Here is a 12938-nt window from a genome sequence, read left to right on the forward strand (position 1 = left end):
GCTGTTTCTTAGAGCACCTGCAATAAGTGAGGCAAGATCTTATTAATATACATCCCATCAAAAGAAGGCCTGCTTCTGTTGCCAGCCTCCATTCTTTTCTTCTCCACAAGGTTTGCAGAGCAACAACATTGAGATCTCTGCATAAATTTGACAAGTCACTATTATTTGGATTCAGTCCTGTAGTAGAAATTCAAGTCTGGCATTACAGAATTTGTTTCCAGGTTACCCCTCCCCACCAATTTTTCTAGTTTATATATATATATATATATATACACATACACACACACACACACACACACACATATATACACATACACACACACACACATACACACACACAGATTCCTCAAAATGTGTGTGTGTATGTGTATATATATACACACACACTGAAGTTGTGACACTGGTACTCTCCTACCATTTTGCTACCTTGAAACCTGCATATGTACCTTTTTTGTTACAACTTCTTGCTAGTCCGTTTCAGCTACATCCTTGAAACTTTTTAAATTTGAAGGAGCTGGGGGACCAAATATAATTCATACTTTATGAAGCAAAGTTACCATCTTGTAGTTCTTGTTCTTAAATATTTTGTAATTATAGGAGATCCACCCACTCTCCTGCAAATTCGGCATAAGTTTTTATTCTCCCTCCCTTTTGTTCAAACACAGAATTGGTAGTTGCAAACAAAAGCAGGCCTGTGACATCTATAGCTTTATACTTCTGAAACTGTTAAACTACATCAGCAGGAGTTCTATTGTCAGGAGAAGAACTCGCAGGTGGGGAGATATTCTTAATTCTTTTTGAAAAAGCTATGTTTCTCATAGCAGCCAACGCATACAAGCACTTTTGTTTAGTGGGAGTTCAGTGTGAAGATTAGAACCCCTGAATTCCACATTAAGATTGTGCTAATGTACATAAGTGAAATGATTAAGTTTCTTGTTCCTCACTCCCACTCCCTGCACAAGCATTTAATAGTTCTACAAAACAGAACTGTGCCATATCAGCTGCACAAGCTGTGAAGGGCTTCCATGGAAACCAGCAGAGTTTAATTTATGTCTTGTCATGTGCAGTTTGATAATCACTTTTGTATTTGAATGAAAAATCTTGTGGGCAAGTCACCAACTTTTGACATGTGTTCTGAATGCTTCTGGAAGGTTTTGCATTGGTATTAACTAAAAGAGCAATAGGAAAAACCTAACCCAAAGCCCTGAGAGAGGGCAAAGCCTTTAAGGAAGAAGCTGAGGACAAACTTGAGAAGGTCAGGACCAACAGATATTCCAAGGGAAATAGAAAAGAGATGTTGAAGAGATGTAATATAGCAAAGTGAGAAGCCACCATAAATACCATTCTCCTGTGCCCCTGATTTCAGTGAACTCCCTGCTTACCAGGGTGTGAAGATGGGGAGAAGGAAGCTGACTGACTTGCATCTTGTGAGCCCTCAATTAAGTAGTGTTTGTTTTGGGGGCAGAAAGAAGTGACTGATCAGACCCCAATACATCCCAAGAGCCTTACCTGCAGGACTATGGGTAATTGCGCACCACTATTTAGATTAAATAAATGGGAGATTGTTTTGTAACACAAATGCTGTACCTGTTTACGCTAGTTGAGATGTTTCCTCATAACTATACTACAGTGGTCCCCAATGTGGTGCCTGTGGGTGCCATGGCGCCTGTCAGAGCGTTTTTGTGCGCCCGCAGGACACACCACTGGAGAACCGGTTGCCGAAATGCTGCCGAGAAGCGTTCCCATTTCTCGTTGGCGACGCTTCCTGCCGCTTTTCAACAGCCGGTTCTCTGGCGGCCGCGCTCATCAGCGGCATTTCGGCAGTAGAGTGTCTGGTGCCCGCCACAGCCTTCTGAGAATAGCAATATGCTATTCCCACAGAAAGGTTGGGGACCATTGCTGTACTATCACCTCTGCATCTCCACCAGCGGTGGTAATGCTAGGGTGACAGGACACCGACACCCTGTTTCTATCCCCAATCTGCTCTCACACACCTCCGTTCCTGCCACTTGGAGCAGACACCCACACTTGGCTCTTGTCTGCCCACTGACCCTCCCCGAGCAATCCCCTTTCCTACTTCTCTGAATTCCAACGTGGCTGCTTCCTCCATCTCCTCTTTGCTGCCAGTGACCAGGTGGGGAGAGAGTGGGTGAAGTCTGATGGCATTAGCTTATTTCAGTTAGCAACAACAGTCAGATTCTAGACTAATTTAAATGCGTTTGTGGATTAAACAGCATGATAGCTGAAGTTTTACTTAGATAACTGATGCAGATCACAAAATAATAGAATTTTCTCATTACAGTGATTGGCTCTCAACTGATAGAAGCCTCTTAAGAGTCATCATTGGCTCAAATGAATGTGTGGGTCCACTGCAAAAGCCTTTAGAATACCTACAAGAGTGCTTGGGCATGCTAGGAAAGACTGAAAACATAGAAGAATATTTTGCATTGATAACATCTGTCAGAGGCTCCCAATGGGCTTCACACGGAAAGCTCCCCCTATTTTACAGATGGGTGAACTGAAGCACAGAGATTAGTGATTTGTTTGAAGTCCATGTGAACCAGAAGTATCAGGAAGAGAACTCAGACTCAACTCCATTCCCATTTTAGCCACTTAGTCATGTGGCCCCTGGCGTATCAAACAATAGTACACTCCAGTCCAAGTACTGCATTTATTTTTAGTCCCTGTACTTCAGTGCTGTTTAGAGTAGGGACCATCCTTTATTCTGTGTTTGTACAGTGCCCACCACAATGGGGCTCTCCTGGTCCACCACTGCACCTCCCAAGCACTACCCCAACCAATGCTAAAGTTTCACATATCAAGCAATTTTGGGTGCCCATCTTGACAACTTAAATGGCCCGCTTTCCAGCAAGTGACGAGTGCCCATCCTCTGAAAATCAGGTCCCTTTAAGGTATCTCACACTAGGCATTCAAAATTAGTCACTTTTGAAAACAGGCTACAGTCAATATTAATAAAGGACAAAGAAGAGCAGATGACCTTCATAAAATGAGATTTCAAAACCTACGATCATTTAACATGTAAGGGAAAAATAACTAGGTAGAGGGAACTTGAGGTATTAAGCTATAAATGGTACAGTGAAAAAAGTCAACCCCTCATTCACCATGTCCCATGAAAAAGGATCACTCAAGTAACCAGTACATTCAGAAATCAAAAGGAAATACTGCAGAGGATAATCTACAGAAAGACAAGTCAAATACGATAGCTATATAGTCACCATTATTAACTTTGTAGTTATTCATGCCAACGGTAATGAAATGCCATGCTTCAGGGTTGAATTGCTCATGCTGCAACCCTTTCACTCCCTGCATACACAACACTAGAGAACTAGAATGCAAAGTACTCACTTTTTCTGAAGCATCAGATATAAACCGCTGCAGGAAGCAGGATATCAGATTTGATGAACCAGTCATCTTATCTGGCATGGGAAAGCCAGTGTGTTAGTCAGTATCTGGACATACACCTGTCTAGTCAGGTGCAGGTCTGTTCCAACAGTCTGACATGAAGAAAACTAGCAATCAGGTTAAAAAATCGTGTCTGTTTATACTGTGCTGTGGTTCAAGGAATTCAATATGGAACAAAAAGAAAAGGAGTACTTGTGGCACCTTAGAGACTAACAAATTTATTTGAGCATAAGCTTTCGTGAGCTACAGCTCACTTCATCGGATGCATTCAGTGGAAAATACAGTGGGGAGATTTATATACGTAGAGAACAGGAAACAATGGGTGTTACCATACACACTGTAACGAGAGTGATCACTTAAGGTGAGCTATTACCAGCGGGGGGGGGGGGGGGGGCGGGCCCGCAGGGGGAGAAACCTTTTGTAGTGATAATCAAGGTGGGCCATTTCCAGCAGTTGACAAGAATGTCTGAGGAACAGTGGGGGTTGGAGGGGGGGGAATAAACATGGGGAAATAGTTTTACTTTGTGTAATGACCCATCCACTCCCAGTCTCTATTCAAGCCTAAGTTAATTGTATCCAGTTTGCAAATTAATTCCAATTCAGCAGTCTCTCATTGGAGTCTGTTTCTGAAGCTTTTTTGTTGAAGAATTGCAACTTTTAGGTCTGTAATCGAGTGACCAGAGAGATTGAAGTGTTCTCCGACTGGTTTTTGAATGTTGTAATTCTTGACGTCTGATTTGTGTCCATTTATTCTTTTATGTAGAGACTGTCCAGTTTGACCAATGTACATGGCAGAGGGGCACTGCTGGCACATGATGGCATATATCACATTGGTGGATGTGCAGGCCACCGAGCCTCTGATAGTGTGGCTGATGTGATTAGGCCCTATGGTGGTGTCCCCTGAATAGACAGGTGGACACAATTGGCAACGGGCTTTGTTGCAAGGACAGGTTGCTGGGTTAGTGGTTCTGGTGTGTGGAACAAATAGTTCTTTCTATAACTGCTCTGAATTTGAGTGAATTTTTTAGTCTCATTTTTAATCTGGAGTTTTAGGTTCAGCAGCATCACACAACAGATCTTTCCTCACAACAGATGGAAGAGAACAGTTCCATCTTCTGAATGTTTGCAATACAAACTGCACTGAATATCAAAGTTCCCAGAAACAGACCATCAGAGACCTCGTATATCTAGTTCTATTATAATTTACAGGAAGTACACTTAATGCTCAAAGATGACACACAGCATCACAATTACAGGTGTAATCTACACTTCAGTGAATATGCAAGCCCAGAAATTATCAGTTAAAATTGGCTCCCTGTTAAATTGACTTTACAACTGATGCATTTTTGACAGCTACAAAGTGACAACAGCTAACATCTGTGGGCTGATATCACCTTGACACCCACCAATTCTAATTCTAAGTACTAGAACTCCTACAACAAAAGCAGGATGTAGTCCAATATAAACAATATGATACAAGTCTCATCAAATTAACCTTGTAACATGATCAAAGAATGCTATTGCCTTAGACATGTTCTTGCTATATATCACTGCTGTTATAGCCAACTTTAAGGATACTCAAGATTAGCAGAGCTGAAATTAGATTTTCCCATTGTATTTTGATTCACAGGAATTCATGTCACACAGATATATGCTGATTTTGCAGCGTCGCCACTTGCTCTGTTTCACATGACCCAGCAGACTAGTGACAAAACTATTTCTTGCTGAAGCACAGAGTTTTTGCAAGTTTCAATGCACTAAAGAATCACAAGCACTAAGCTTAGCAGGGGTAATGTCACAACCTGAATGCCCTTGCTCCAAACAAAAGTGGTAATTAAAATGCATTTGAATGCCAACAAGTGTTCTATCGATTATGGAAGAATACATATAGAATTTTACTGGAAATATATTGCAAAGTTCTCTCAACCTCAACTCCATCATTACCAAGGATTTAATAAAAAAAGGACACTTTGTAAAACTGCTGTTGTACAGATGGTGCCTTGCAACAAGGTAGGATAAACAAGGAGAGAAAACACTGAGGGCCAGATTCTACTAATCAATTTCAGTGTGATTTCTCATGAGTAAAGTACTCAGTGAAAATAAGGGGAGTGGGGAAGGGAGGTGGCAGGCAGAATTTGACGGGGTGACAGGATTCACTGGAAAAAAAACCACTAAAAAACTTAACAGTCAAACAAATGCCAGAACTTCCTATAGTAAGGAGTTATGGAATTGACTGACTAAAGACATTATATACGGTCAAACATTCAGGACACCCTCAGATACTTTAATGACTTTCCTGTTTGGTCACCAGTTACTAAAAGACACTTCTGTGTCTTTGATTCCTTACTTCACTCTGTATCTATTCCTTCACCCTAAAGTATATAGTATATGGTTAATGTATCTAGCAGCCTTCTCAATTAAAAACCTTTCAACTGATAGCATCAGAAATTTAACATCTATGTTGACAGTTCATTTCAGTTTATAACTAAGGGCTAGTAACTTGATTTTTTACATGTAAAGAGCTCTCCCTACCCATTCTTTATATACACAGTAGTTCAAAAAGTTAAAAAGCAAGCCCTGGAAAAAGGTAGTAAAAAGATTCAGATTATTTTCAAAGCAAGAAGTGGCCACCTTCTAGACAATTATAATCTAAATGGCTCAAATAAGTTACCGCCCGCTTCACCCTAACTGTGAACAACACTACCACTGGATTGCACTCTCCCACTCCTTTGCCCCTCTTAAACACATAGGAAATACCATAAAGTGGAAATAGTATTTGTTGGGTAACTTGAAGCAACAGGTAAAAGTTAAAGAGCGGATATTGTGAAATCTGTAACATGACTTGTTGCAAAATACGTCATTAATTTTTCCGTTAAGTATAATCTCTGTTCCACCATTTGAGACATATCTCAACAAAGTATTTGCTATTTCACCAACAGTTTATACCTAGTATATTTTAGAGAACGATTTGCACTAAAAATTGGCAAAACATGAGTGACAAACTAATTCATTAACCATGTCAGCCACTCTCTAGCTAGGGACTGAGTCCAACATGCATGTTGATCAACTGTAGTAGGGAAAATGCTTTTAGAATTAAAGCTGCTTAGCCAGATGTTCAAAAGGTTGCTAATCAGACAAGAGCCAGCATCCTCCCAGAGTAAGGACAGGAATACACACACCACCAAGTTACAGTATTTTATGATTAATCCCAATTTGTTCTTCCACAGCAACCAGCAGCTGTGTCTCCTCAGAAGTAAAAATATTTTTCTTCAATTGCCCTTTCGTCTCTCCTCCTTATTAAAGATCTGACCCTACTGGATAGAAAGCCAAGAACCAATTTAAGTAACGGCCACTATATTTACACAAGGCAGGCTGGTTAAAATGGACACTTAACTGTTTTACTGTAACATTTAACTTCAGAACAGTGAGATCCTTTACCGCAGCAAGCCTCAGTTCTTGAGGGGATTAACAAGTTATCTACAAACTGGCAGCCATGGAGACAATATCCTAATCACCCCTCAAAGGCAATTTTTCCTTTCCACATATCCTCATTCTCCTATCTCACAAGGTGTAGTAGGTAACAAGTTACATCCAACAGGTTCACTCACACAGGAGCATCATTTGGAGAAAATCTTTGATTACTTCACGCCAACTTATTGCAAACGTCCCACAGATATTACCTGGTGTCTACACCTGCTCTAGAATACAAGCATGCAATTAGTTCACAATGTCTCTGCCTCAACACTACACTTTCTACCTTCCTAGCAACAATATATTTTCTACCACATCTGTGTTCCCTTCATCCCGCAAGCGGGACAGGTCCAAGCAGAAAATCCTTTTCTGTGTGATGTCATGCCAAATAAAATACAGGCAGGGAGGGGAAAAAAAGCTTTAGAGGGCTTCGTACGTTACTAGCGCCACTTCGGACATTCTATTTAAATCACTAAGTCAGTTAAGAATGCCGAACTTTATACAACAGATCTGAAGACCATGCCTTGGCATGCAACTAAATTCAGTAAAGATATACAATGTATGTGCAGAGGACAACATTTTAGAATTCAGCTTGCAGGAGGTCTGGGTATTATTGATGACTATCACTGACTCACTATGTAACTTTTTAAAAGCAATACGTTGTATTTAATTTTTCACTTGGGTTCTCACAGCACTTCATAAAAAGTAAGTATTATTGTTACCACTTGCCCACTGTCTGATCAAGGCAGAGTCAGGACTAGAAATTGGGTTTAATGACTCAACCCTGAGAGCTCCTCCTCTTCTTGGTCTATAAGATACGGATACAAGTTACTCACCTTTGTAAAGTGCTTTGAAATCCTTGTATGAAAGAGTTAAACAGCGACAGAGTATTATAACAGAAGAAGTTCCGCTGGCACAAAAGCACGAGTTACTGAAAAGCCCACCTCCTCCAAGAGAGGAAAAAAAAAAGTATATTTTTATTAGTGGGCTAAAAATCAAGTGGCTGACCTCCAGTACTCAGTTTCAAAACAAATTCAGGACTAAGCAGCGTCCTGATGGAGGCTTTCTGCATTTAAACCTTAAATTTCAATTTGCTAGTATACTGGTATGTATTTTTATCCTTAAACCTTCACAACCTGTTAGTGTACAATTTGCAGATCTGATTAAATGCTTGTAGAATTGAAGTCAGTGCTTGAAAGAAAGAAAATAGTACTGCCGATGATGAAAGATGGTAACCCATGCAGCTCCCTGATTTTTTAACTCCCACATAGAAATATTATGTATGTCTAACATACCCTGCCTCAGCACAGGGGGCTAGACTTGACCTCTTGATGTCCCTTCCAGCCCTACATTTCTATGATATAATGTTTGCTTTGTAGTGCTGGACTCCAGACGGTTTAGTAATCCTTTTAAACAAGCGAGCTGCTGTCTGCTCCATTTCTGACAACCAGACCCAAAAAAAATCCATCTAAAGATACCTCAAATGAGCTCTGTCCAGTTGAAGAGATGTGGTCACGCCTTGAAATAAGTTTATGAAAGATCATAGAAAGGAAGTTTATAAATGTGTACAAGTAAAAAGTTAGTACTTTGGTGGGCAGATTTTTCCAGTGAGTTAGATAATTGTTTTGCTTAATTTCTTTTCTCTATGAAATCTAGAAACCGAAGGAAGGAAGGAAAGCGAGATACAGAATCAAGAGCTCCGCAAACCAACTCCGCAGTATAATGAAAGTGATGTAGTTATTTTGTAGACACACAGTGATCACAATCTTTGTAGATACAATATACAAACCTCTATGGAGGCCACATTTAATTCTGTAATAACTCAGACATCCATCTTTTAGACAGAACATAAAGTAAGAACTTATAATGATTGATGGGGAATAGCTCAAGATCAGAGATGTCAATCCCTTTTCTGTACCTTCCGCAAAAAAGCATTACTTTGATTCCCTCCCCCACTTTATTTGATATTAAAACTGTCAGATTAGTATTTTCAGTACCACCAATACACCCCCCCCCCACCCCCCGGAAGGCGGTTAATTGTCTTGTACTTGGAATAATAATAGTTTAGAAGAGTTATAGTTTCTAAGTTAGATATTCTTAGATACAACATGATTGAATGAATTCACCTTACAGAAGCTGTTCTCAAAAATATATATGTAACAATTATAGGAACTTCTTCCATATTTTAAAGTTAGTTGAATTCCTAGCGCTACTTAAAATTTAGCCTCTTGTATAAACAAACAGGATTTGTAGCTCCCACTCCCCAGAATCCACAGTGAGTATATGAAATATATTTTGAACACTTTAAAAAGATTTATGGAGCTACTATGGATTTCTGCAGTGTAATAGATGTTTCTTTTAATCTCGCTTACTAAAAGGAAGACTATGGACAAAACCATCCGCCTCTAAGAGGTTAGTAAATTTAGTGAAAGCATTATTAAACTCATCTGCAAATCAATCAGGATACTCATTTGCATATGTCATCCTATGAGCTGATAGTTAAACTGAGATGCTTTTCTAGCCTAAATGATCAAGAGTCAATGGACCCCTCTAAGGCTCATAGATATGGTCTAGTTCTTACATTAACAGAGAATGGGGTGCACAGGGGACTTTTAGGTAACAACACTGTGGGGAACCTCAGACTTTACCCTCCAGGGATGCCCTATAGACCCAAAGAGGGAGGAAATTCCTTGCCCTCAGAGCCAAAAGGAGATCCCTTCAGTTGCCCACAAGGAGCCACCAGACCTTACACCTTACTCCTATACACACAGCCCCTGGTTTCCTGCGCTTAGGTGGGAAGAAGAGAAGCCCAAGTCCGACACCCCACACTGGACACCAGTTTCCAGCTGGCTGGCAGTGGGGTTCGACTTACTTTTTCTGGGCCTTGTCCTTCTTAGCTTTGGTCCGTTTCTTCCGGGCCTGAAGCGCCAGAACTTGGGGAGAGAAATGCAGACTGATGAGATGGGGTCGGGTGGAAGAGGTGGGAGGTGCATACTAGAGGAAAACAGAGGTTTGAGGGGGCAGGGAGCATGAAGTCGGGAGAAAGCAGAGATAAAGGAGAGAGCACAGGGCATAAGGCAGACAGACAGGAGGAGTCAGAGAGCATGTACAGGGGGCGGGGCGGCGGCGCCAAGACAGAAAGACAGACAGGAGGGGCCATGCCCCGGGGGGGGGGGGGGGGGGGGGGATAAGGTAGATAGGAGGAGACAGGGAGGCAAGCCAGACAGACTGGGGGGAAGCAGGGAGCATGCCCATGGGGGCAGGCCCACGGGGGGGACGACGACGAACAACGACAAGGCAGACGGACGGGGGGGGGATGACGACAAGGCAGATGGGGGGGAAACGGGACAAAGCAGACGGAAGGGGGGGCAAGGCAGGCAGACGGGGGGGGCAAGGCAGGGGGCGCGCCCGGGGTGGCAAGGCAGGGGCGCGCCCGGGGGGGGGGCAAGGCAGGCAGACGGGGGGGGGCAAGGCAGGCAGACGGGGGGGGGCAAGGCAGGGGGCGCGCCCGGGGGGGGGGCAAGGCAGGCAGGGGGCGCGCCGGGGGGGGGCAAGGCAGGCAGACGGGGGGGGGCGGGCAGGGGGCGCGCCCGGGGGGGGGGCAAGGCAGGCCGACGGGGGGGGCGGGCAGGGGGCGCGCCCGGGGGGGGGCAAGGCAGGCAGACGGGGGGGGGCGGGCAGGGGCGCGCCCGGGGGGGGCGGCAAGGCAGGCAGACGGGGGGGGGGCGGGCAGGGGGCGCGCCCGGGGGGGGCGGCAAGGCAGGCAGACGGGGGGGGGCCGGGCAGGGGGTGCGCCCGGGGGGGGGCAAGGCAGGCAGACGCGGGGGGGGGCGGGCAGGGCGCGCCGGGGGGGGGGCAAGGCAGACGGGGGGGGGGCAGGGGCACGCCCGGGGGGGGGGCAAGCAGCAGACGGGGGGGGCGGGCAGGGGGCACGCCCGGGGGGGGGCAACGCAAGCAGACGGGGGGGGCGGGCAGGGGGCGCGCCCGGGGGGGGGCAAGCAAGCAGACGGGGGGGGCGGGCAGGGGGCGCGCCCGGGGGGGGGGCAAGACAAGCAGACGGGGGGGGGGGCGGGCGGCCGGGGGGGGGGGCAAGCCAAGGACGGGGGGGCGGGCAGGGGGCGCGCCGGGGGGGGGGCAAGGCAAGCAGACGGGGGGGCGGGCAGGGGGCGCGCCCGGGGGGGGGCAAGGCAAGCAGACGGGGGGGCGGGCAGGGGGCGCGCCCGGGGGGGGGGCAAGGCAAGCAGAGGGGGGGGGCGGGCAGGGGGCGCGCCCGGGGGGGGGGCAAGGCAAGCAGACGGGGGGGGCGGGCAGGGGGCGCGCCCGGGGGGGGGGCAAGGCAAGCAGACGGGGGGGGCGGGCAGGGGGCGCGCCCGGGGGGGGGGCAAGGCATGCAGACGGGGGGGCGGGCAGGGGGCGCGCCCGGGGGGGGGCATGGCATGCAGACGGGGGGGCGGGCAGGGGGCGCGCCCGGGGGGGGGCATGGCATGCAGACGGGGGGCGGGCAGGGGGCGCGCCCGGGGGGGGGGCAAGGCAAGCAGACGGGGGGGCGGGCAGGGGGCGCGCCCGGGGGGGGGGGCATGGCATGCAGACGGGGGGGGCGGGCAGGGGGCGCGCCCGGGGGGGGGGCATGGCATGCAGACGGGGGGGGGCGGGCAGGGGGCACGCCCGGGGGGGGGGCAAGGCAGGCAGACGGGGGGGGCGGGGCAGGGGGCAGCGCCCGGGGGGGGGCGGCAAGGCAGGCAGACGGGGGGGGCGGGCAGGGGGCGCGCCCGGGGGGGGGCAAGGCAGGCAGACGGGGGGGGGCGGGCAAGGGGCGCGCCCGGGGGGGGGCAAGGCAGGCAGACGGGGGGGGGCAAGGCAGGCAGACGGGGGGGGGCGGGCAGGGGGTGCGCCCGGGGGGGGGGCAAGGCAGGCAGACGCGGGGGGGCGGGCAGGGGGCGCGCCCGGGGGGGAGGGGGCAAAGCAGGCAGACGGGGGGGAGGGCAGGGGGCACGCCCGGGGGGGGGCAAGGCAAGCAGACGGGGGGGGAGGGCAGGGGGCGCGCCCGGGGGGGGGCATGGCATGCAGACGGGGGGGGCGGGCAGGGGGCGCGCCCGGGGGGGGGGCATGGCATGCAGACGGGGGGGGCGGGCAGGGGGCGCGCCCGGGGGGGGCAAGGCATGCAGACGGGGGGGGCGGGATGGCATGCAGACGGGGGGGGGCGGGCAGGGGGCGCGCACGGGGGGGGGCATGGCCACTGCAGACGGGGGGGGGCGGGCAAGGGGCGCGCCCGGGGGGGGCAAGGCAGGCAGACGGGGGGGGCGGGCAGGGGGGCGGGCAAGGGGCGCGCCCGGGGGGGGGAAGTAGGCGGGCAGACGGGGGGGCGCGCCGGGGGGGGCAGGGGACAGCCGGGCGGCGCTGCCTGCGAGGGACGAAGGGGCCGACGCGCGGCCGCGGGTGCACGTGTCGGGGGCCGGCGGCCCGCCAGGCCCGGCCCGGGAGAAGGCGCCGCGCTCACCTTTCCGCTCCATGGCGGCCAGAGCCGGTAGCCCCCACTGCCCTCCGCGCGTGCGCTCTAAATCATTCGCCTGCTTCTGCGCCTGCGCCGAGCTGGGCCGCGCCGGGAGAGGCATGCGCACTTTCGGTATCTTCGCGCGCCTCTGCACGCGCCACCAGATGTCCTCGTCGCCCTCGCTGGTGCCGCTCGAGCTCGAGGCCGAGCTCGTGAGGAAGGCCGCGCCCCCTGGCTCTTCCGAACGCGTCCGGCAACGCCCCCTCCGACGGAGGGGGAGGAGCGGGGGCCTCAGGGTAGGCTCCACCCCCGAGCCCAGCCCCGCCTCCAACTGGTCCATGGTCCCGAGCGCATGCGCAACCCCCGGAGGGCGGGGACGGGTCCGACGGACTGAAGCGGCGGAGGGCGGGGCGGCGCCGGCACCGCCGAGCACGCGCCGGCCTGTGAGCGAAGCGCTGAGTGTGACGCAAAGCCGGCGTTGCCCCGCCCCCTCCCCGGCCCGCACAATGGGACATACAGCGCCCGGGGGCGCTGCGCTGCGTGCAGGAGGGAC

General features: G+C 50.0%; 1 protein-coding gene across 2 annotated transcripts in view; it reads right to left on the minus strand.

Annotated features, from left to right (window-relative positions):
• The window catches only part of SRPK1 (SRSF protein kinase 1), a 46497-nt gene extending 33772 nt beyond the window's left edge, over positions 1-12725 (minus strand). The window contains exons 1-2 of one of the 2 annotated variants that reach the window (XM_037884817.2): positions 12392-12725; positions 9767-9827 (exon numbers count right to left, since the gene is read on the minus strand). In XM_037884817.2, coding sequence (XP_037740745.2) covers positions 9767-9827; positions 12392-12725 — 395 coding nt within the window. Of the gene's footprint in view, positions 1-9766; positions 9828-12391 lie in introns of those variants that run through there. The other variant, XM_037884818.2, reaches the window with a different exon arrangement.
• Positions 12726-12938: the final 213 nt, after the last annotated feature.

The sequence above is a fragment of the Chelonia mydas genome, chromosome 21, assembly GCF_015237465.2.
Source record: "Chelonia mydas isolate rCheMyd1 chromosome 21, rCheMyd1.pri.v2, whole genome shotgun sequence".
NCBI classification, from domain to species: Eukaryota; Metazoa; Chordata; order Testudines; family Cheloniidae; genus Chelonia; species Chelonia mydas.